This window comes from Mesoplodon densirostris, chromosome 4 (genome assembly GCF_025265405.1).
Source record: "Mesoplodon densirostris isolate mMesDen1 chromosome 4, mMesDen1 primary haplotype, whole genome shotgun sequence".
In the NCBI taxonomy this organism is placed as follows: Eukaryota; Metazoa; Chordata; class Mammalia; order Artiodactyla; family Ziphiidae; genus Mesoplodon; species Mesoplodon densirostris.
This window is the reverse complement of record NC_082664.1, coordinates 152,928,765-152,950,621: the sequence shown is the minus strand read 5'-3', so window position 1 is coordinate 152,950,621 and position 21,857 is coordinate 152,928,765. Positions and strand designations below refer to the sequence as shown.

The 21,857-nt window shown below is 44.2% G+C and overlaps 1 protein-coding gene across 1 annotated transcript in view; it reads right to left on the bottom strand.

Moving 5' to 3' along the window:
• The window catches only part of MTMR10 (myotubularin related protein 10), a 45,692-nt gene extending 34,491 nt beyond the window's left edge, over positions 1-11,201 (bottom strand). Inside the window, exons 1-2 of the mRNA XM_060097501.1 lie at positions 10,964-11,201; positions 10,363-10,423 (exon numbers count right to left, since the gene is read on the bottom strand). Of these exons, the coding sequence (XP_059953484.1) occupies positions 10,363-10,423; positions 10,964-11,023 (121 nt within the window). The 5' untranslated portion in view covers positions 11,024-11,201. The remainder of the gene's footprint in view (positions 1-10,362; positions 10,424-10,963) is intronic.
• Positions 11,202-21,857: the final 10,656 nt, after the last annotated feature.

Here is a 21,857-nt window from a genome sequence, read left to right as displayed (position 1 = left end):
CACATTATAACTTAGTTGGCAATAAAACTTTAAAATATAGCTTTAGAGTTAAAAGGGAAGACTAAATAAATAAATATAAGAAACTAAAACAAAAGTTTTAATGTTCTTTGAAGAGAATAATTTTCTGCAATTGATTTAAAGCTTGGTCATCATTAGTCCTTAATTTCAAGTTCTAAAATGCAACCAGACCCAGGGACATTTTTAAGTAATCATCCTCTAGGGTCCATGGTAGTTAGGGTACTGAGCTACTTTGGCCTATTTCTGTCAGTACAAACACCTCTAACAGAGATGGACAGAACCGTTGCTGACAAGCCCCAAACACCCACCAATTCACAGAGAGCAACTAGAGTCTCAAAACAATCCTCTCTCTTAAATAAAATGTTATAATAAATGTGAACTGCAAAAATAACTTTTATTCAAAGTTCTTAAATGCACGAGTTTTAAGAACAGAACCCTAACATTTACTTGAGGATTCAATTCAAACGTGCTCATGTCAAATTCTCGGCTCAGACCAATGGAGTAATTGTCTCTTCTGCAGACAAGCCTCCTCCACATGGCTGTCCGCCCTCCTCCCCACCCCCCGCACCCTGAGCCCCACCGCTGTCCTCATTCTCCCTCTCCAGCCACACTGGCCTTTTAGTCCCTCTCAGGGGCCGGACTGCAAAGACCCAGGGTCTTCACACATGCTGTGCCCATTGCCTGGAATATGCTCTCCTGCCTCAGCCCAATCGCTTTCTCAGGAATGCCTTAAAAACTCTCCGTGCCTAGATTAACTCCCTCAGTCACAGCATCATTTACCTGTAATTCCCAGCACTTACCACAGCTGCAATTATGCATACTCTACATATTTCAAAACCATTGCCTGTCTCACCCTCAGGATCACATGCCCCATGAGGGTAGAAAACGGACTGGTTTTTCTCTGATGCTGACATTTTAGTTGCAAGGCAAAGGCTCAGCATGGGGCAGGGGCCTGGTCAATGAGTGCTGAACACCCGAGTGAATGAACCACTTCACTGCTCCGGGTTCACCAGACCAGCACCACCAATGGAGCAGGAGCGGTTCCAGACAGACAGAAACCAGTGACGTAACACAGCCACGCGCCAAGAGGGTCAGGAGATAAGTGCTGGCGGGTAAATGCACATGAAGTCAGAAAACTGTCCCAGAGCCACCCCTGCTCGCCTACCACACGCACAGAGAATTGCAAAATCTACCAGTGGAAAGGAAGAGATGGAGGACTTGTGGGACAGGACACACGGCCACACTAGTGCCGTCAGCCACCCGTGTTTATGATGCACGTTCTTGGGCAGCACTTCTCCACCAACCCGACTCTCTTACCAAGGGCACAAATGTAACACATCCAGTCCACAAAGGCAGCGAGAATGCGACAAAGATAAAAGGAGGAGAAGGCATTTAATGGGTCCAGGGCTTGGCCAACCCAGATGCAGCCCCCTGGTTTTTGTAAATACAGCTTTACTGAAACCTATCCATGCTTATTCATTTGTGTACCGTCTATGACTGCTTCCACGGGACAAAGGCAGAGCTAAGTACTTGCAACAGAGACCTCACGGCCTGAAATGTCTCAAACATTTACTGTCTGGGACTTCACAGGAAAAGCTTGCCCAGCTCTGTGCTAGAGATGGTCACTGAAGTGACAACTCTTAACATTATGTGAAACAAGCCTTGGAAGAAGCACTCAGGCACATCCTCTCAGAGGAAAGGCACTTTCCACCTGCAATGGTACGGTGCCCTCAGAGCTCGGGAGGCCTGCTCAGCAGCACTGAGGACCCACAACCTTCCCCCGGAATGTGTCTGCCACAGTCAGGTCCAAAGATTCCTTTCTCACCAGTGAGCCACAGCCCTCAGCAGAAGTGAAGCTGAAATCCAGGCCTAACTGCTCTGCTTCCCATCCTCCATCATAAAACAGCACAATGAAGCACAAATCTGTGAATGAACTCTGTGGGGCTAGATTAGAATCTGAGACATTGGTATAAACTCAGGTATATCTTAATATATACAAAGAGAGAGAGGTAAAGAAACAAAGGGAGGTGTGTGTATACATGGCTTAGTGTGCACGTGTTTATTTTCTACTCTGTCTCCTGAAAACGCCTCCAGTAACAAACCACATTTAAATACCATTTTCCAATAAAAGGAACCAGGACTCACTGGAGAAATGTTTGACTCCAGGGCTGGGGCAGAGGAAAGACATACTGAATCTGGAGCTTCTGATAGTTCCAGAATGCCAGAAAGTAGGGAAGGGAAAAAGAGAGGGGGAATGGGGGTGGGAGAGAGAGAGAGAGAGACAGAAAGAGAGAGAGAGAGAGACAGAGAGAGAGACTCTGAGAGGAGAACATTTCAAAAGGATAGAGGAGCCAAGATGAAAGAATTCATCAGCCATCAGTAAAGATGGAGAAACTGTCACAGGCTGGAGACTAGGGAGACATGGTGTCCTGGCAGGGGCGCTAAAATAATGGCCATTAGTGAAAAAACTAGGGAAATGTCAATAAAACTTGCAGATTAGTTAATAGTACTGTTAGTTTCTTAGTTCAGCTAAATTTATCGAGGTTATAAGATATTAACATTAGGGGAAGCTGGGTGAAGAGTATGTGTTAACTATCTGTACCCTTTTACAAATCCAAGTTTATTTAAAAATAAAACTACTAAAGAAAAGAAGATGGACAAGAAATATACGAAACAACAGCAACAACAGTAAAATAGGGACCCACTGGGCTATGGTCTTTGAAGGAAAACTGTTACGTAGCTTTCTAAGTGGAGAGTGGAAATGGGCCTGTGGGATAGAAAGAAGTAGGGTGGGATGGAGGGAAAGAAGAAAAGGAGGGCACTTCCGGGGAGATGCTGAACTGGGACTTCTTATTATCATAAGCATGTAATAAAATAAGCGCCAAGTTAACCTGACTTGAGTTTTAGTTGATGACACTAAATTTTGTTCACATGGAAGCACTCTCTAAGATACATGGATCGGGCTTCCCTGGTGGCACAGTGGTTGGGAGTCCGCCTGCCGATGCAGGGGACACGGGTTCGTGCCCCGGTCCGGGAGGATCCCACATGCCATGGAACGGCTGGGCCCGTGAGCCATGGCCGCTGAGCCTGCGCGTCCGGAGCCTGTGCTCCGCAACGGGAGAGGCCACAGCAGTGAGAGGCCCGCGTACTGCAAAAATAAATAAATAAATAAATAAAAAATAAAATAAAATACATGGATCATGCAGCACGGCTCTCTGCTCACACTTTATAAAAAAAGCGGGAACCCTGGGTAGGAACTGTCCTCAGCTACTGCCAGGCATGAACTGCAGTCCTGTGGGCCAGGAAACCAGCTCACAGGCGGGAGAGAAACAGGGGATTCACAGTGCCTCTTCCCAGAGGGGACAGATGCAGAAACAGAAGAGCAACCAGACGGTTCTTGCTACATTTTAAATTAGTGACCTTGAGGAGGAAACTTGGAACTGAAGCTTCAAAGCTCCCAGAGACCGTCCTCCTGGGCTTTTCCGGCAGGAGGGCGGTGTGCTGCCAGCCATGTGGGAGGACCCTCAGCACCAGGCACTTGCCAGCACACCACGGGCAGGAAGCAACGGGGGCCGCACGAAAGAAAAAGCAGGAAGCGAGCTTCAGTGCAGGGTATGCAAAAAGCACCAAAGAAAAAACTGTCTAAACTAGAAGATGATGGGCCAAGATGTTCTACTATAACCTGGGAAGGAATCAACAAATCATCAAAGTTTGTTTTCTCGAGACCCTTTCATCTGTAAAGATAAATAAGAAAGGAAATATAATTAAAATTAATAAGTCTCCAAATGGTATAGGTAGGGAAGTTTTTTACTCCCTGAGAACTAAAAACTATGTCACATTATCTTTCATAATACCTTACACATTTAGAAAGTCAATACATGTTTGATGAATTAAAATAATTTTTCCCATAAATTTTAGCTTGAAAAATAGTTTAAGACAAAGCCTCACTGTACACAGTAACTAATTAACCTATGGAATGTGCACAGGCCCAAGGCATAGCTCAGTCTGTGGCTTTACATTCAGTGAGTGACCATCCCAGACAGCCTGGGACTGGGGATTCCTGGCGTGCAGGACTTCCAACATTAAAGCCACGGTAGTCCAAGTGCCACCTGAGCTGCAGTGAACTTCAGGAATTAAAGTGGCCTAACAGTTACTAAGGGAAGCTGAAACTCTGTACAAGATGAGCACAAGACATCGGAGGCCACTCCTGGTACTCACAGGGTCACGCACGATACAAAAAAGCACGGAATCAAGTACCACGTCCAGTAAGAGCTACCCACGATGGGGGCTGGAGGAAGGTCAGCAGTGCAGACCTCAGGAAGAGACCAGAGGAAAATCTTGAAGGCAGATGAGGGTTAAGACAGAGAGAACACATGATCACAAAAACAAAGGCCTGAATAAGGAAAAAGGCATCTGGGTCTGAGTGAAGCAGATATCAACATTGGGAAACAGCGCAGAGGTCAGCAAGGTGAGTGTCAGCAAACTACAGAGGTTACAGACTTTGGATTTTATTTTTGGTTTAAGCAGGATTTTCCTTAAGGGGGTTCACGAAGAGTTTCTGAGCAGGAGCTGCAAGGTCAGGAGTAAGGAGGTGACCGGAGGTCCTGTAACAGGCACTGGAGGAATGAACGGCTCCAAACCCTCAGAAGAAGGTTGTCCAGGTGAGGCACAGACCCAATGCTAAGACACCGCAGTTGGTTAAACCATTCACGGTTCCAAGGAGCAGTTACAAGGCCTTCTGTCTTTCAAAAGCAGGATATCTAAGAATTAAAATACTATGAAATTCAGTCTACAAGGATCTCTAAAGCCTATCTACAAAAAACCAAATCAAAACAAAAAACACCTGAAAGAGACAGTCTGCTTTAAGGGATTCACAATCTAGTTGAGGAAATAAGATGTACAGTGAGGTAGAGGACAGTAGTACATAAATGGTCCAAACAGTGAACATGTAAAAAAAAAAAAAAAAAAAAAAAAAGCAATAAACAAGACAGCTGCCCAACAATGGCTATTTTCATTTTCTGGATGGCCCTAGGTCGTATCCTTTTCTGATCTGATTACAAAAGACTCGGACAATCAGCGCATTCATTATCGATCTACTAGCTAATCTCCTAATGGAAGTGCTGCTGGCACTGCAGATGGAAGAGGGAGGGCCGAGCCGACCCCCGCCTGTGCACAGAGGCTGAGTCTTAGCGGGCACCACTGGGCAGAGCACGAGTCCTCTCCCGACAGCCAGGCCCTCCCCAAATGCGGCTCAGGTGCCCTTCCTCCGAGCCTGCACAACCTCAGCTCTCCTCCACTGAAGCACTTGCCAGTGAACTGAGACTCAGGGCAGGAGCCCTCTTCTTCGGCTGCTCCCCCTCTACCAAGCAGTACGGAATGAGCAGTCAGTACCCACTCAACCATCAACTCAGGCCGTGGCCACAGCACTTCAGGCCGTCCCCCTCCCACCCCACAGATCTCTAAAAAGATCACGTCCCTGGGACCTCCCTGGTGGTCCACTGGGTAAGACTCCACGCTCCCAATGCAGGGGACCCGGGTTCAGTCCCTGGTCGGTGAACTAGATCCCGTGTACATGTCGCAATGAAGATACTGTGTGCTGCAACTGAGACCCGGTGCAGCCAAAATAAATAAATAAATATTTTTAAAAAAAATCATGTCCCAGAGAGAGAGAGAGGAGAGAGAAAGCCCACCGAGCCCCACTCGCTGCAAATCTCATCCCCTTACGACAAAGCCGTTGGCATTCCACCAGCCTCTGCTCAGCTCGGCCAGAGACAGGAAGTCCACTGACTCCTGAGACATTCCATTTTCTGGCAGCTGAAATCGTTTGAAAGTTGCCTGTCAAGCTGGGTCAGATCTGTCTGCTGTGGAAAGGGCAGAGCCGGGGACAGAGCACGCCCTCTAGGACGACATCCAACCCACCCGCTATCCAATCCCACAGCATCAATCTGGACCCTGGTGTCAGCAGAGTCAGGCGGGCCCTGCTGCTCAGTGGTTAAAGGCACAGCCTGGGAGTCAGGCTCCTAATCCTGGCTCTGCCCTTGCTGGCTGGGCAACACTGGGCAAGTTACTTAACCTCTGACTTGTATAGTTTTCTCAACTGGTACCTTCCTGACAGGGCTGTCATGAGGAGTGACCTGTAAGCTATATCATATATTAGTTAAGGATCTTAGTTGAAAGTGTCAGAAACATGCCCGGAACTAGCTTGGCAAAAAGAAAAATTCTGTGGCTCTGGTGTCAGCTGGACTTCAAGGAAAATGGGACCATCAGAACTCTCCCTCGGGGTTCTGCCTCTGCCGCTCTCAACACGTGACATCATTCTTTTGGACAAGTTTGCTGGTGCTTCAGCCACGGATGGCGCTATAGAAAAGGATCTCTTTCCTCAGTACCAATCTGAAAACATCCAGAGGCAAACCTGTGCTCACGCTAGCAGTCTGGGGGTGGGTTATCATCTTTGCTGGCCACACGAGAACCCCGGGCTGGGTGGAGAAGGGGAAGGAGAATTTGTCAGAAGAGAGAGGGTGCATTTTTCAGAAGATGGTGGAAAGACTCCAGGCAGATAAAACAACTGATGTTCTCTGTGTGAGTGTTCATTAAATTGTACCTATAATGTTACAATAATTTCACGGAGTGACTTCCAGTTCAGATTCCACAAATCAGGTATACTACAAAAATAATTCGGGGAACCTACACAAGGGCTAACTTAAAAACTTTTTTAAAGTCACAGCTACAAAAAGAAGAACATATCTACACCAAAGAAGCTGGAAGGACATAATCTCGGAATTTAAAGCAAATCAATTTAGCTTTATGGAAAAAAGCTGCATTTTTCTTATTTTCTCAATTTGACCAAGGGCTGATAAAAACTTCATCCAGATCTGATGCCAGCCAGGCCATGACTAGAATCTGGGAACCACTGGTCCAGGTCACAGTCTTCTGCCTTGTCCACAGGCAGCATGGAGCTTGCCCCAGCCCTGCTGCGATTCAAGCCCACTCCTCCTCCAGCACCTTCCAGCTAGCATGAAGCCAGGAACCCAGGAGGTACTCACAGGCTCAGTGAATGGATCCACCAGCCCAGCAGCTACCCAAACAGACACAAGCTTAGTGTGGCAACACCTGCTCTCACAAATATATGCTGGAACACACACACACACATACACAGGTTAAAATTCATACTCTCCCTCTTTTCAAAAGGATTGGGGTGATTTTACACACACAACACAATAGTTAAAGAATGAGATTCAGGTAATGACGGGAAGGTGAAGAGAAAGCCTAGGCAAAGGCCAGGTGCTTTGACAGAGCGCTGTATTTCAGTTCTAGGCTCAGGAACAATTTTCTTGAGAAGTGTGGCTTTGGGAGAGAGCAAGACACAGGGCATAAAGTAAGAGTCTCCCCCTTCCTCCTAAACCTGAGAGTTGGTCTGTTTGTCTGTGTATGTGCACACGCACGCATGGCTACGGGAACAATTTAAGCAGGTGGTCTGGGCTTCCCTGGTGGCGCAGTGGTTGAGAGTCCGCCTGCCGATGCAGGGGACACGGGTTCGTGCCCCGGTCCGGGAAGATCCCACATGCTGCGGAGCGGCTGGGCCCGTGAGCCATGGCCGCTGAGCCTGCGCGTCCGAAGCCTGTGCTCCGCCACGGGAGAGGCCACAACAGTGAGAGGCCCGCGTACCGCAAAAAAAAATAATAATAATAAATAAAATTAAAAGTAAGCAAGTGGTCTGAGGGGTCCTTTCACTGTCATTCACTCAACCAGCATCTCGATGCACTATGCTGGACACTGGGTACCACAAAACTAAATTAGATACAATCTCCATCTCAAGGAGTTTCATGAACCAGGCAAGCTGAATATTACTAACATAAACCACAATCTAAATTAAATTCCTAGTCAATTTCTTCTGTTTTCTTTGTTTAATAAAAGCTGAAGATCATTTTAAATTCAGCCTCGTTAAGTTCAACAGAGCACTTGGTAACTGCAAATAAACAATTGATTTTGTTTCAATTTTCATCTGCTTATTGAATTAAAAGTTCAAACTTTGGGCAACTGAAGTAGGATATCCTTGAACCCAAGGCATTTTGCCAAAGCATAACGTCCAACACTATACCTCTGAACAATTACTTCCTTGTTTCGCGTGTCTGTGCAAAGCCGCAGGTGACTTGGCCAAGTTTTCTCTTGGTTTCTGACTATAATGAAGGCCAGAACTATAATATGAAGCCCTCTTAGGCAAAGCCCTAGCGCAGCCCAGGTCTTATAGATCACCAATGCTTCAGTTACTCTCCACTTGTCTTCCAGATTTCACAGGCTGAAAAGGGAGCAACAGAGGTTCTAGCAGGAGTTGGTGAGGTTAGAGGTGAAGCAGGGCACAGAGACCATGATGGGGGGGTCAGACAGAAAGAACGGGAAGAGCGTGGGAAGACCAGGATGGGAAGGTAAGAACAGAAGGGGTGGGGAAGGAGGGCAAAGACACACTAATTTAGCATTGACTAAATGTTCTGTGAGGAATAGGTTAGGTGCAAGCAGAATGCTGGGTGCCAAAGCCATCACGTATGCACACACGGAGCCGGTGAAGAAAAGCTACCACGGGTCAGGGGATCCAGACTTAGCTATGATTTCTAAGACAAGTAAACCACTGACAGTCAGGAAATGGGTTTACAACTTCCCCAGAAAACGCTGACTTTTTAACAGAAAGGTAAGTTTTTAGTTAATTCTATAGAACAGATAATCCCTCAATGTAAAGTTCTTTGAGCTTACTGATATTTAGTAACAATTTCACAAGCAAAGCTTAAATATAGAAATTAACTAAAGAAAACCAAGCACTATCATTTGTAGCTAAGACCATGTGGTTTATTAGTGTCAAATCAAATCAAATATCAGAAGGGGGGAATCAAAGAACAGGGCCTGCTCAGGGTAAAAGGACCCAAAGTTCAATAGCTCACAGGCACTCATTCAGGAAGAGCACTGTTTGCCACAGGGTTGTTTAAATGCCTGGAGTGACTAAGACCAAAACAGAGCAGGCACAGGGAGCAAAGGTTACTTATTAATTCTATTGTTCACTTTGAGGACAAGTACAAAGGATTATTTAGTACACACTGTTTGGCTAAAAAGCATTTGGCTAAAAATAAAGGGAAAATATTTATAACTAACTCCCAAATACAGTTTAAAACAATTTTAAGAGTTAACATCTATAATAGGGAACCATAGGTTTATGTTTTAAATTTGTTTGTTCCTACTTAATATTTAAAATTTTAAAGCACAAAATTTTAAGTTACCCTATTTGTTCAATTACTACCTATAGAGTTCTAATCATTTTATCAGATTTAGCATTAAGTAACAACTGAGATTTTAAAATGTTGATAGTAGCCACACAAACTGGTATTTGATTATATTTCATGTTTACAAGAGGCTTTCCTGGCTACTTTCCCCAATAATCAGATTAAACAACTGACTTCCTAGCTGTTATATAATTATTATACACCTCAAAATACCAATCAAATAAATGCATTATATGCTTTAAAACTAATCTCCGATTTACCATCAATTCTTACCTGTACCTCTAAGGTCTTCGAATGTCAATTTTGTTCTAAACCAGTGCTTCTCCACAGGGGGAAAATTTTGCCCCTAGGGTTCCCCCCACCCCCTAACAAAAGGGTTTGGCAATGTCTGGAGACATTCTGGTTCCCACAAGTAGGCGGTAGAGGAGGTGATGCTCCTGGCATCTAGGGGGTAGAGGCCAGGGATGCTGCTAAACATCCTGCAATGCACAGGACAACCCTACAACAAAGAATTATCAGGCCCAAAATGTCTATAGTGTCTCTGTCGGGAAACCCTATTCTAAATTGAAACAAGATTTGCAAACACAGCTGACACCTTCAAAAAACAATTGCCGAGTAAGTAATTCAAAGTTCACTAAGCTTTGTTATTGGTATAGAGACCCAGACATAATAAAAGTTGCTTTGTATACTACTGAAATGTGATTTGATTATTAACCATGAATGCATGAAATTGCAGATGGACAAGAAGGGCAAAAAGTCCTTTCACCACCTAAGCAATTCATGATCGCTTTAAAAAAGAACATTTCAGGAGACGAAAAGGAAATAAGGTAGTGGTATTCTTGACAGTTTTCTACGATGCTTCAGTTTTCAAGGACAAACACCAATTAATCATTACTTTTTGTTGCTGTCCTTTAGTTCTAACCAATCCGTTTTTTTTTTTTTCCATCCTCAGTCGTTAGATTTTTAAGTGGCTAAAGTTTAAAGTAAATGAGGAAAGTTAACCACATGGTACTAGCTGGTAGAATAATCTTAGGCCAAAACACATTACTAAAGTATCTGTTAGAACACTCATGTTTACCTGGCAAAAGAACGGGCTCCAGTTTTTTAATCTTCGGTTCTGAATTAATATTATCGTCAGTCTGAAATACATTAGCACAACAAATCAAAATCAAAACTTTTTTCCCGGCTGAGCGATGAAAGCAAATTTTATCTTCTAGGTGATGACACAGGCAACAGACACGTATCCCCCCACTTAAATTCTTACACATTTTTACCGAACTCTTGTAAGGATCTGCTCGTGATGGAATTGAGAGTCTGGCCATAAAAATACTACAACCGCCAGTGCCGCTTCCAGATGTTCACATTTACGACAGGTAGGTAACCCCTTCCACTAGGTGCCCACAGGCGATGCGATCCTGCCGGCGGTCACGGCGGGGACCGTCGCCAGGCGAAGGGCTAAATAAATCCCAACTCCGATCGCTCCCTGGAGTCCCGTCTCGGAGCCGAGAACGGCTGCGGCGGAGTTTTGCAAGTTTCCACCGAGCCAGCGGGGCTCCCGGGAAGGCGGCTTCCCCGCGCCGGGGTCCGGGGGACGGGGGACGGGGCAGTCTCCTGGGCCTGCCCGCATTCGGCTCCCCGGAAACGCGAGGAGAGGGCGCCGCGGGGAGACGGCTGTTTACCTGGGGCGGCGGCAGGAGGTAGGACCTGAACGTGGGTCTGGGCGGCTTGAGCGAGAACATGGTGCCGCCGCCTGCTCGGCTCGGCCCGTCCCGGTCGGGGCCCGGGATCCGCCTCTCGACGCCCGCTGGCTGAGAGTTCCCCGTGCGGCCGCCCGGGCTCGGTCTGCGGCCAGCCGGGCCGGTCGGGCTGACGGGCGTGGACACGGCTGAGCGCCCGCCCGAGCGGGGAGGAGCCCGGGCCCATCCCCGGAAGGGGCCCGGCGTGCCGCCCCGCCCCGAGAGACGGCGCGCGCAGGCCGGCGGCCGGCCGCTGCTGGCCTCTAGGCCGCGCGGGAGTCGGAACGCGAGGCTGGCGCCTTGCGCCGCTGCTCGGCCCTCAGCGAGAGCGCCGGGGGGGAGCGGGGCGCGGGAGCCATCTTGAAAGGCCGGTCCGGGCGGGGGTGGGAGCACTGCTATGGCGGCCGGCACGGTCCACAGCGGCCCGCGGGGACGTACGGCGGCCCGCGGGGGTCACAGGAGCCGCGGAGGGCGGCCCGAGGGGATCACAGCGGCCAGCAGGGACCTACGGCGGCCGGCGGGGGTCATAGGGGTCTCGGGAGGCGGCCCCGGCTTTCGTTCAAGCTTCCGTGCCGACTGCCCCGCGGTCCCCCTGTCCCCGGGACACCCCCCTGGACGCTGCTCGCTAGTCCTCCAGCTCGCGCGACCAGTGTTGTTTTCCTTCTTCGGGAGGAGCCCGGGGCGGGGGGAGGGGACTCTGGAGCCCTGGGCTCAGCCGGTCACGCTGTCTGCGGCCAGCGTGTGAGGGACGGGCACCGGGAAGGCGGCCCGGGACAGCCGGCAGTGACTGGGATCAGACGGTCAGCGCGGTGCCTTCAAGGTCGACACTGGGGGAGATTTTTCTCCCATCACACGGTTGTCTGTGCGGGAAGCTTTGAGACTGGGGTGTCCTGCTGCTCAATTCCACGGGGTGCTGAGGCTATTGACGGAGGACGTTGCCAGGCAACCCGGACTCCTTCATTTACTTTAACTTCTACCCTCTTTATTAAACTTTAATGTGGATAAAGATATTAAGCAAGTTACCTTCCTTTCTCTTCGTGCCTATTCTCACGTGTAAAAATACCAATGAGCAAATAAATGATCAAAAGCCCAGCAAGAGTCAGGCCTTAGCGGTGTGGACCGAATAGGCTATGGACCGAATAATCTACCCGTTAATTGCAAAGAACCGGCGAATTTCAGCATATCAAGCGCAGGGCATTTCTGAACTCTTTAGCTTGTTTCCGAACTGGAGCAGCCTTTGGTAAGGGGGCTAGTGATGTTTCATTTTGGTAAATCTATTAGTTGAGACTAGATTTTTCTTATGCTTTAAAGAATAAATCCCTAATCCAGCATATTATAATTAATGTCACAGGGAAGCTCCAATGTGCCCATATGAATCACAACCATACTGACAAGTGTTGCTAATGGAAACACTAAAAAATTTAAACAAAGATTCAAAAGTTACGTTTTTTTGGAAAATAATTTATCCTGGATCCAGAACCCCACTGATCTTTCTGGTTAACTTGTTTGAGTGCCATATGATTCCATTTTGACCGGGAACCACAATCATACTTTAAAATGTTAAGCCCATTGAGTTATAGATGCTAAAGATAGTGTTGTGCACATACATTTAACACCTTTTTATGAATAGTCCGTGTTTTCTCTACATTAAATGGATTAAAAAAAAACAAACTCATAGAAAAAGATCAGATTTGTGGTTACCAGAGGCAGGGCGTGGGAGGAGGGGGAATTGGAAGAAGGTGGTCAAAAGGTGCAAATTTCCAGTTAGGTGAGAAGTAAGTACTAGGAATGTAATGTACAACATGATAAATATGATTAACATTGCTGTCTGTTATATAGGAAAGTTAAGAGAGTAAATCCTAAGCGTTTTTTTTTTCTTCTTTCTCTTTTTATTGTATTTGCATGAGCTGATGAATGCCAGCTAAACTTATTGCGGTAATCATTCCACAATATATGCAAGTCAAACCATTAGGCTATATACCCTAAGCTGTATTTATACGGTGATGTATGTCAATTACATCTCAATAAAACTAGACAAAATGTATTTTTTTCCCCACAAATACTCTTCAAGGAATATGTGGATCTTTATACTGAAATGACTTACTATAATTTGGCTTTTGCCCTACAGGTTTTCTTAGGATCTACAACTCTAATAAGTGACCATACAGTCGAAAAGTGGAAAAACTCTGATTTCCAGATTTGTCCAGACTTACCCTGAGTTTTAAGGCCTTTTCAGTTATGTAATTGTATCAGTCTGCTTGGGTTGCCATAAGAAAATACCACAAACTAGGTGGCTTAAATAACGGAAATTTATTTCTCACAGTTCTGGAGGCTGGGAAGTCCAAGGTCAAGTATAGGCAAGATGGAATTCTGGTGCGAGCTCTCTGTCTGGCTTGCAGACAGTGGAGAGAGCTGAGAGTGGGGGGTTGGTGGTGGACGGGTGCAGGGTATTAGAGAGAGCGCACTCTGGTGTTTCTTCTTATAGAGGCATTAATCCTGTTGGATTAGGACCCCACCACTATGACCTCATTTAATTAATTACCTCCTAAAAGCCCTACCTCCAAATACAGTCACATTGGGGGTCAGGGCTTCAACGTCTGACTTTTGGGAGAATACATGCAGTTCCTAGCACTAGTCCTGATCTCCTTGATACTCTGTGCATTCGAAATAGCTGACTGTCTCCTTCTTTGGTTCTGATGTCCCCTATTTTTCTGACTCTGTTTCCAGTATTGGCTCTTCTATCATGGGGGATACTGGCATTCTGTACAGATCATTTCCTTTTACCTGTGAAGAGGAAAAAAAGAGCTAACATTTCTTGAATATCTATTAGGTGCTAGGTAATTAATATATTCATTCAGTCAGTTACTAAATTTGTATTGATTGCTAACTCTGTGCTAAAAACGACTTGGGTCACTAAGAAGACAAAGTTTCTACTTTCCTGGCACTTTCACTCCAGGTGGAAGGATATAAAAAATTAATATATAACAAGTGCCATGAGGAAAAACAAATGGGAAGAAGACGAGGGTTTTGTTTTTCGATGGGAGATGGGGTGTGGTCAGGGAAGGCCTTTCTGATAAGATGACTTTTTAAAAATTTTTTTTTAAAGGGCTTCAAATGCTTGGCTTATTTATTTATTTATTTTTGCTGTGTTGGGTCTTCGTTTCTGTGCGAGGGCTTTCTCTAGTTGTGGCAAGCGGGGGCCACTCTTCATCGCGGTGCGCGGGCCTCTCACTATCGTGGCCTCTCTTGTTGCGGAGCACAGGCTCCAGACGCGCAGGCTCAGTAGTTGTGGCTCACGGGCCTAGTTGCGCCGCGGCATGTGGGATCCTCCCAGACCACGGCTCGAACCCGTGTCCCCTGCATTAGCAGGCAGACTCTCAACCACTGCGCCACCAGGGAAGCCCCTAAGATGACATTTGAGCAGAGACGGAAGGGAGTGAGGGAGCAAGCCAGGTGGAGATCAGGAGGAAGAGGGGTTAGCGGTGCAAATGCCCTGAGGTGCGAACCTGCCTGGTGTGTTCAGAGCAGCCTAATCTAGTGGAAGAAGAGGTCAGAGAAAAAGAAGCCAGATCACATAGGGCCTGAAAAATTGAGAAGCTTCTGCAACATTTTGAGCTGAGAATGACGTGATCTGACATTTAAAAATAATCACTCCCCCTGCTGTAGAGGTACAGCGTGGTAGAAGCAGTGAGACTGAAATGGAGCAGGACCCTATGGTCTATGCCCCCCATGCCCTCAGCCCGCCTTTTGTCTGCAGGAAAACTTCAGTCAAAAAATAAATTCAATCAGAGAAGTGAGAAAATGCAGAAGCAGAGGAAAACAATCAAACAGGACAAAATAGTAATAGTTTAGTCATTAAGCAAAGTCAAGGACCTTTAGTTCCTCCTCAAGGGCTATGGATAATATTCTGAGCCATATCCTGTGAGCTGTCTTATAGCTACTGAAACCCACACCAGGTGGAAGAAGTTAACTACATGATGACCAGGCTGTAGCCATGACATAAGCTGCCACAATTCTGAGAGCTGCCCTCAGAGAAATGGGAACAAACCGACCCTGGAACTAAAGAATAACTGTACTGAAAGCCATCAAGATGACGCTGATCAGACCACCCCATGACCAATTTCAAGATGACTGTCAGAGCTGCCTGTGCTGTTTCTGCATGTAGTCCCCTCCTTCGGCTTTTATAGCTCTCACCCCCGCAGTGGGGGGGTCGGCCTTTGAACAGGAGTCTGCCCTCTCCCCCAACCCCTGGTTGCTGGCCTCTGAAATCAAGCAAACTTTCCACCAACTTGCCCCCTTATTAGCTTTAGAGCAATGAGCAGCCAGACCCTACTTTCAGTAAAAAGACTAGTTGGGGGCTATCAGAAGAGTCCAGATAAAAGAAGGTGATGGTGGTAGCAGTGGGAGAGGTAGTGTACAGTGGTTAAGTATCATGTCTACAAAACTATACCATTGCCTGAGTATATGGTCCTGGAAGATGACTATTAAGTCATTTAAAAAATCTGTTTCTTGAGGGGGAATTCTGGGAAGATGACAACAGCAGCATAATTATTCAGTCTCCCCATGAAAATAGAGAAAGGAACTATAAAGCAAAACCAGAGGCCCATGGACAACATTAACCACAAATCTAAATGGAATGGTATCCCTACGATTTCCAAAATATAGGCAAGTAGGAGCAAACCATAGTACTTACAAGACCTTTGTTATATCAGCAAAGGGAATCAATGAGGCATCTGAAGAATCCCCAAATAGCCAGAAGGTATTTACTGGCCCAGCCAGTCAAGTTGAGAAGAGCAGGTGAAGTAGAAAGTGGTGTTTGAGAGTGCAAGGGCTCCTGGTGAGGTCTGAGGGGTGGAACAATATTGCTGTAGGAACTCTTGAAACTGACCTACCACGGCTTCCTTCAAGGAAAGGGACCCACACTGAGGACAAACTGCTTGGCATGGGAACAAAACTGAGCCAATGAGAGACAAAGGAAAGAGAGGGTCCAGGTAAAGATGGAGGACCAGGAAATCTCTGAAAGTAAGCTGACTTTACAAAAATTTAATGCTAGACTGTAAAAATAAAAAAGGTTCTCTTGGGACTTCCCTGGTGGTCCAGTGGTTAAGACTCCAAGCTCCCAATGTAGGGGGCACAGGTTCGATCCCTGGTTGGGGAACTAAGATCCTGCATGCCGCATGGTGCAGCCAAAAAAAAAAAAAAGTTCTCTGCAAAGTTAGAAAAACTCTCCTGACAACTGCCTCCTTCAAAAAGTTTGAGAAAACCAATTTCACATACAAATAACCAAGGGAAAGTATGGAAGTCAAATCCCATAGAAAACTATTGTAATGAAAAAGAGAAGAACTGAATAGCACTCCTGTAGACAGTAAAAGAACATCAGAAAAACATGCTCTCAATGCAGATGAGAACCAACGCCCAGCATTTCAAAGAGCTAAAAGACACAAAGAAAATGATAGGAGACGTGAATGAATTATGTAAATCAGAATTAGGGGGCCTCCCTGGTGGCGCAGTGGTTGAGAGTCCGCCTGCCGATGCAGGGGATACGGGTTCGTGCCCCGGTCTGGGAGGATCCCATATGCCGCGGAGCGGCTGGGCCCGTGAGCCATGGCCGCTGGGCCTGCGCATCCGGAGCCTGTGCTCCGCAACGGGAGAGGCCACAACAGTGAGAGACCCGCATACAGCAAAAAAAAAAAAAAAAAAAAAAAAAAAAAAAAAAAAAGAATTAGGAATATTTGGAATTAAATGAACAAATTCAGAAGAGAATCAGAAATAAGAGAAAGAATTATTTCAGAAATGAAGACTAAACCAAAAGAAACCCAAGGGTGAGTAAACACAATTTGTTATGCCTTAAGAGAAGCAGAAGATAAAAAGGAGAAAAAATTTTCAAAAATCAATAAAGAGAGATTGAAAAAGATTAGTGAGAAAGTTGCAAATATTGAGGATAAGCGAAGGAGATCCAGCCCTTGAAGAAATAATAAGAGCCTTTGTGGAAAAAGCAGGGGAGGAGATAAGGAGACAGAAGAGATACTGCAAACTATATTCAAGAGAACTTCCTTGAAATTAAAAAAAAAAAAGCTTCGAAAGTATGCATTGAGAGAACACACTGCAGGTGAGAACGTCAATCCAGAATTACCAACACTAAGACATACTCTTGTAAAACTATTGGAATTTAAAGAAAAAATAATGAAAATTTCTTTGGGTATCTAGACAAAAAAAACAAATGACTTCTAGGTGAAAAAAAATTAGATTATCATCAGACCTTTTGGAAACAATCCTTTATGTCAGAAGAAAATGGAGTAACAGGAATTCCCTGGCGGTCCAGTGGTAAGGGCTCGGCATTCTCACTGCCAGGGGCCTGGGTTCGATCCCTAGTTGGGGAGCTAAGATCCCACAAGCCGTGCAGCGTGGCCAGAAAAAAAAAAAAAAAAAAGAAAATGGAGTAACATATTTAAGGTACTCGAGGAAAGAAAATGTAAAAGGATAATAATTGCAATGGATTGAAACATATCACATGTTTCAATTCGTGCGATCATAATGGTGTATATATATATATATATATATATTTAAAAATCTATCAGTCACCTTTGGAAGATGATAAAAGCCAATTCATTATCTTGAAAACTGGCAAATAAATGGGAAAAGTTAATCATTATTCCTGCTGTACAGTATGAACTATACCATTGTGTAATCAAATAGTAGGTGAAAGGAATCATCTCTTTATAAAGTATTCTAAATAATAAAAGAAAAAGAAATAATAGGATTCGAGTATTACAATTTTCAACCTCCTATGAATGAAGGGATCCAGATATTGAGTATGAACAGCTACTGACATCACAAAAAGAGAGGCAAGTAGACATAGATGTGCCTCATGAAGAAAGAAGAAACAACACCCAAGTAGCCTTGCCATCAGGATCGAACCTAAGCCTGAACAAGCCTCTGAATTCTCCTGCCAACTTTCAGGCAGAGTGGAACACACCTAACTGCATATGACTGTTCAACCAGTAAAATTTAGGCTGTGGGAAACTTTGCAAGTCAAGTGACCCACGTTCTTCAACAGATGAACTATAAGGAGGAGAAAGGGATAGAAAGGGAATCAGCAAATTAAAAAACAAAAAAGAGGGATGCTTAACTATAGTGCTAAGGAACATTCAGGTGATAAAGCTATAATGAAATGCAAGTGTGGGGATTTTAAAACATGTCTGCAAAATTTTCAACACGCCTCCCAAATATGACCCGCTTTCTTGAGTCTGGGCTGGCCTTACTGACTCACCTGTGACCAAGAGAATGCAGTGGAAGCGAGGTCATAAAAAACAATATCTCCGCCTTGCTCACTGGGACATTCACTTTTAGAACCCTGAACTGATTCCTATGAGGCTGCCATACTGTGAGGAAGCCCAGGGCACACGGAAAGGCGATGCACAGGTGCTCTGGTGGATGGACTCTAGCTGAGATTTAGATCCCCGCTGACAGCCAGGATCAACTCCTAGACCTGTGAGGGAAGGTGCTTCTGGATGATTCCAGCCTCCAGACACTGAGTCTTCCCAGCTCAAACACTGTGGAGCAGAGACACTGATGTGCCAGTTTGTACTGGCTCCCAGCAGCAAATTGTTAGCATTTTCCCCCAAATCCACATTCAGTGACGTCACACGAGTAGCTTGATGTTGGCCAGGGTAGGAATAATTACACGTTGGAAATCAGCAAACACTACAAATCAGGGAGATTCCTGCTGTGCCTTGTCTGAATTCCTGACCCACAGGATCCATGAGCATAATAAAATAGGTGTTTCAAGCCACCCAGTTTTGGAGTCATTGTTTTACAGCAAGGAAGTGGTTACTATAAAAGGAGAGTGGTTATTTTTGTGGGGAGGAAGTTGGTTGACACAGGAACTTTTGGAACTTCTGGGGTGGCTGGCAAATTCTATGAAAATGGGTAGTGGTTATAAAGGATGTCCATCTGACAATAATTAAGATATATATTTGCTTTGTGTGATTTTCTGTATCTTTTATAATAAAAATTATCTTTAAAGTTGTCTGCTTTTTTATGTAGGAGATAGTAAGACAATAATTTCATTTCTCTTTATTTCCAATTTATATCCAGTAAAATGCATTTTTGATATGGAATAACTATATGACAACATTAACAGTTTAACTTTAAAATTTTGAAACCTAAATTATGGAAACCTGTAAAAGCCTTGTGGTGATGCAGTTGTATGTACAGAAAGTAGACAATCATACAGTCTCAAAGGAGAGAGTCACTTATAATGAGGTCTTTTGATAGTTCAATTCTTAATTCCCCTTGATAGAAATTTAAAAATGAGTTTTTAAACTTTATATCAAATATCACATCATAACTCATTTATGAGTGTGACAGAGTTTATGGGATATAAGAATAAAAGTCCTCATTATGTTTCTTATTAGGTTTTACATAGAACAGAAATATAATTCTAATTTACTAAGACAGTTTTATGCGAAATGATTTTTTAATAATTTTTACTTTTTTGTTGAAGTATAGTTGGCTTACGATGTTTCAGATGAACAGCAAGGTGATTCAGTTATATATATATACATCTATTTTTTTCAGATTCTTTTCCATTATAGGTTATTACAAGATATTAAGTATAGTTCCCTGTGCTATACAGTAAGTCCTTGTTGTTTATCTATTTTATATATAGTAGTGTGTATCTCTTAATCCCAAATTCCAAATTTATCCCTCCAGCCCCTTTGGCTTCCGTAAGTTTGTTTTTAATGTCTGTGAGTCTATTTCTGTTTTGTAAATAAGTTCATTTGTATCATTTTTTAGATTCTACATATAAGTGATATCATATGGTATTTGTCTTTGCCTGTCTAACTTACTTCACTTAGTATGATAATCTCTAGTTCTATCCATGTTGCTGAAAATGGCATTATTTCATTATTTTTTATGGCTGAGTAATATTCCATTGTATAAATATACCACATCTTCTTTATCCATTCGTCTATCGATGGACACTTAGGTTACATCCATGTCTTGGCTATTGTAAATAGTGCTGTTATGAACACTGGGGTGCATGTATCTTTTCAAATTATGGTTTTCTCTGGGTATATGCCCAGGAAGGAATCTCCATACTGTTCTCCATAGTGGCTGTGCCATTTTATATTCCCACCAACAGTCTATGCTAAGTGCTTTGAACATGTGCAGTGTTTCTATTTTAATGTATTAGATACTGCTAGATTTGATCAGATCGGATATTAGTTCTTAATATTCAGTTTTCCATATTTAGCAAAATTAGAATGATATTGGAATAATAGCAATATAATAACAAGCAGTCTGGCTTAGTGCCCTGCATAATAGGCCCTTAATATTTGAGTCGAACAGAGTTGGTAGAGCACATAAATAGCTATACTGCATGGTTCAGGGTGTGCAAGAAAAGTCCCTGCCATAGGTTCTGAAATTCCACCATTAGAATGTACACATTCTGGGTCTGTAAGATAAATACCTTAAGAAAAAAAACCACATCCCTTTCAACCAACACTTCTACAGGAGACTCAGTGAGACTTCTGGGAATAAACTCAGCCCCCACACCTGAGGCAAGGTGGGAGTGACCTAGAAAAGGGGCCTGTGTAATGAGCGGACAGGTGGAGAATTCCAAACAAGAGCTTTGCCTTCTTCAGACCTGCTCTCTCGAGCTGTCAGAGGTTCTCCAGCTTGTTCTGAGAAACCTTTTTTTAGGTTGTGGCAAAGGGCTGCAAGTTTTCTTGGCACCCAAAGCAGAGATTTAGGAATGAGGTCAAATGGAATGGGTTTATCCTTGGGTCAAATAACACAGGTAGCAGGGTTGATTAAATAGTCTCAAATCCAGCTCAGTTCAGGGATTCTCATCTGGCTATTAAACTCTCAAGTCTCCTGAGGTCTCTGATTAGTACCTTTGGCATAACTGCAGTGAATTCATCTCTCTCTCTCTCTCTCCTCCCCCTGCCCCTTGCCAGTTTATGGCGATGCTGTGTCTTTGAACTTACAAGTTGAAGCACACCTTGTGTTTTTAGCCATGAATCGTCTTTGTAGTTCTTGAGAATTCCCACCTTGAACACGTATGTATCCTTTAGGTTCTAGCCCCAGCTTTACACAAACCATTGTGTAGACAGAAGTACAATTAATTTGTGTTTGCCATCAAGGACTAGATGACAACAGGAAAATTCATGTGGGATACTTTATTTTTACACATTAACAAAACTCTTGGTCACCCTACCCTATTACAGTGTGACCTTTGATATAATCGTGGCCTTTTTTTTCCATCGTGTAATTTTAAAACATAAAGCATTAAAACATAAAATAAACAGAAACCCTTAAAGAACATATGATGTTTACTTCCCCTTTCCAATTCTCACTTTTTGCACCTCATAGTTTTACTGTTTTTTTCTCCCACCCCTCCTTTTTTTTTTTTTTCATGTTTGCTTTGTCTTTCATTTCCCTTTATTACATAGCTGCTTACTCCCTTAAGTAACCTACTGGTGTCACCCAAAGGCATTTCTTTGGCTATTCGGTTGCCCTCAGAAATAAAGAGATCGTAGGATCCTGTATACTGATGAAGCAATTTATCGTGACTGGAGCATTATCACTTTCATTGGTCCTACTCCAACTAAAAAAGCTAAGTTTACTAACATATACTAACAAAACATTACTTTAAGTTTAGTGCATTACATTTTAAATTGTAATGCACTAAAATTAAACTCTAAATTTTAAATAAGTCCAAATTGTCAAACATTTCTAATGAAAATGATTTCAGAAATGGATGATGTTTAGATGACCAAGATGGGACTCATCAGTTGTCCTGATTGAAAAATCAAAGAAACAAAACTCA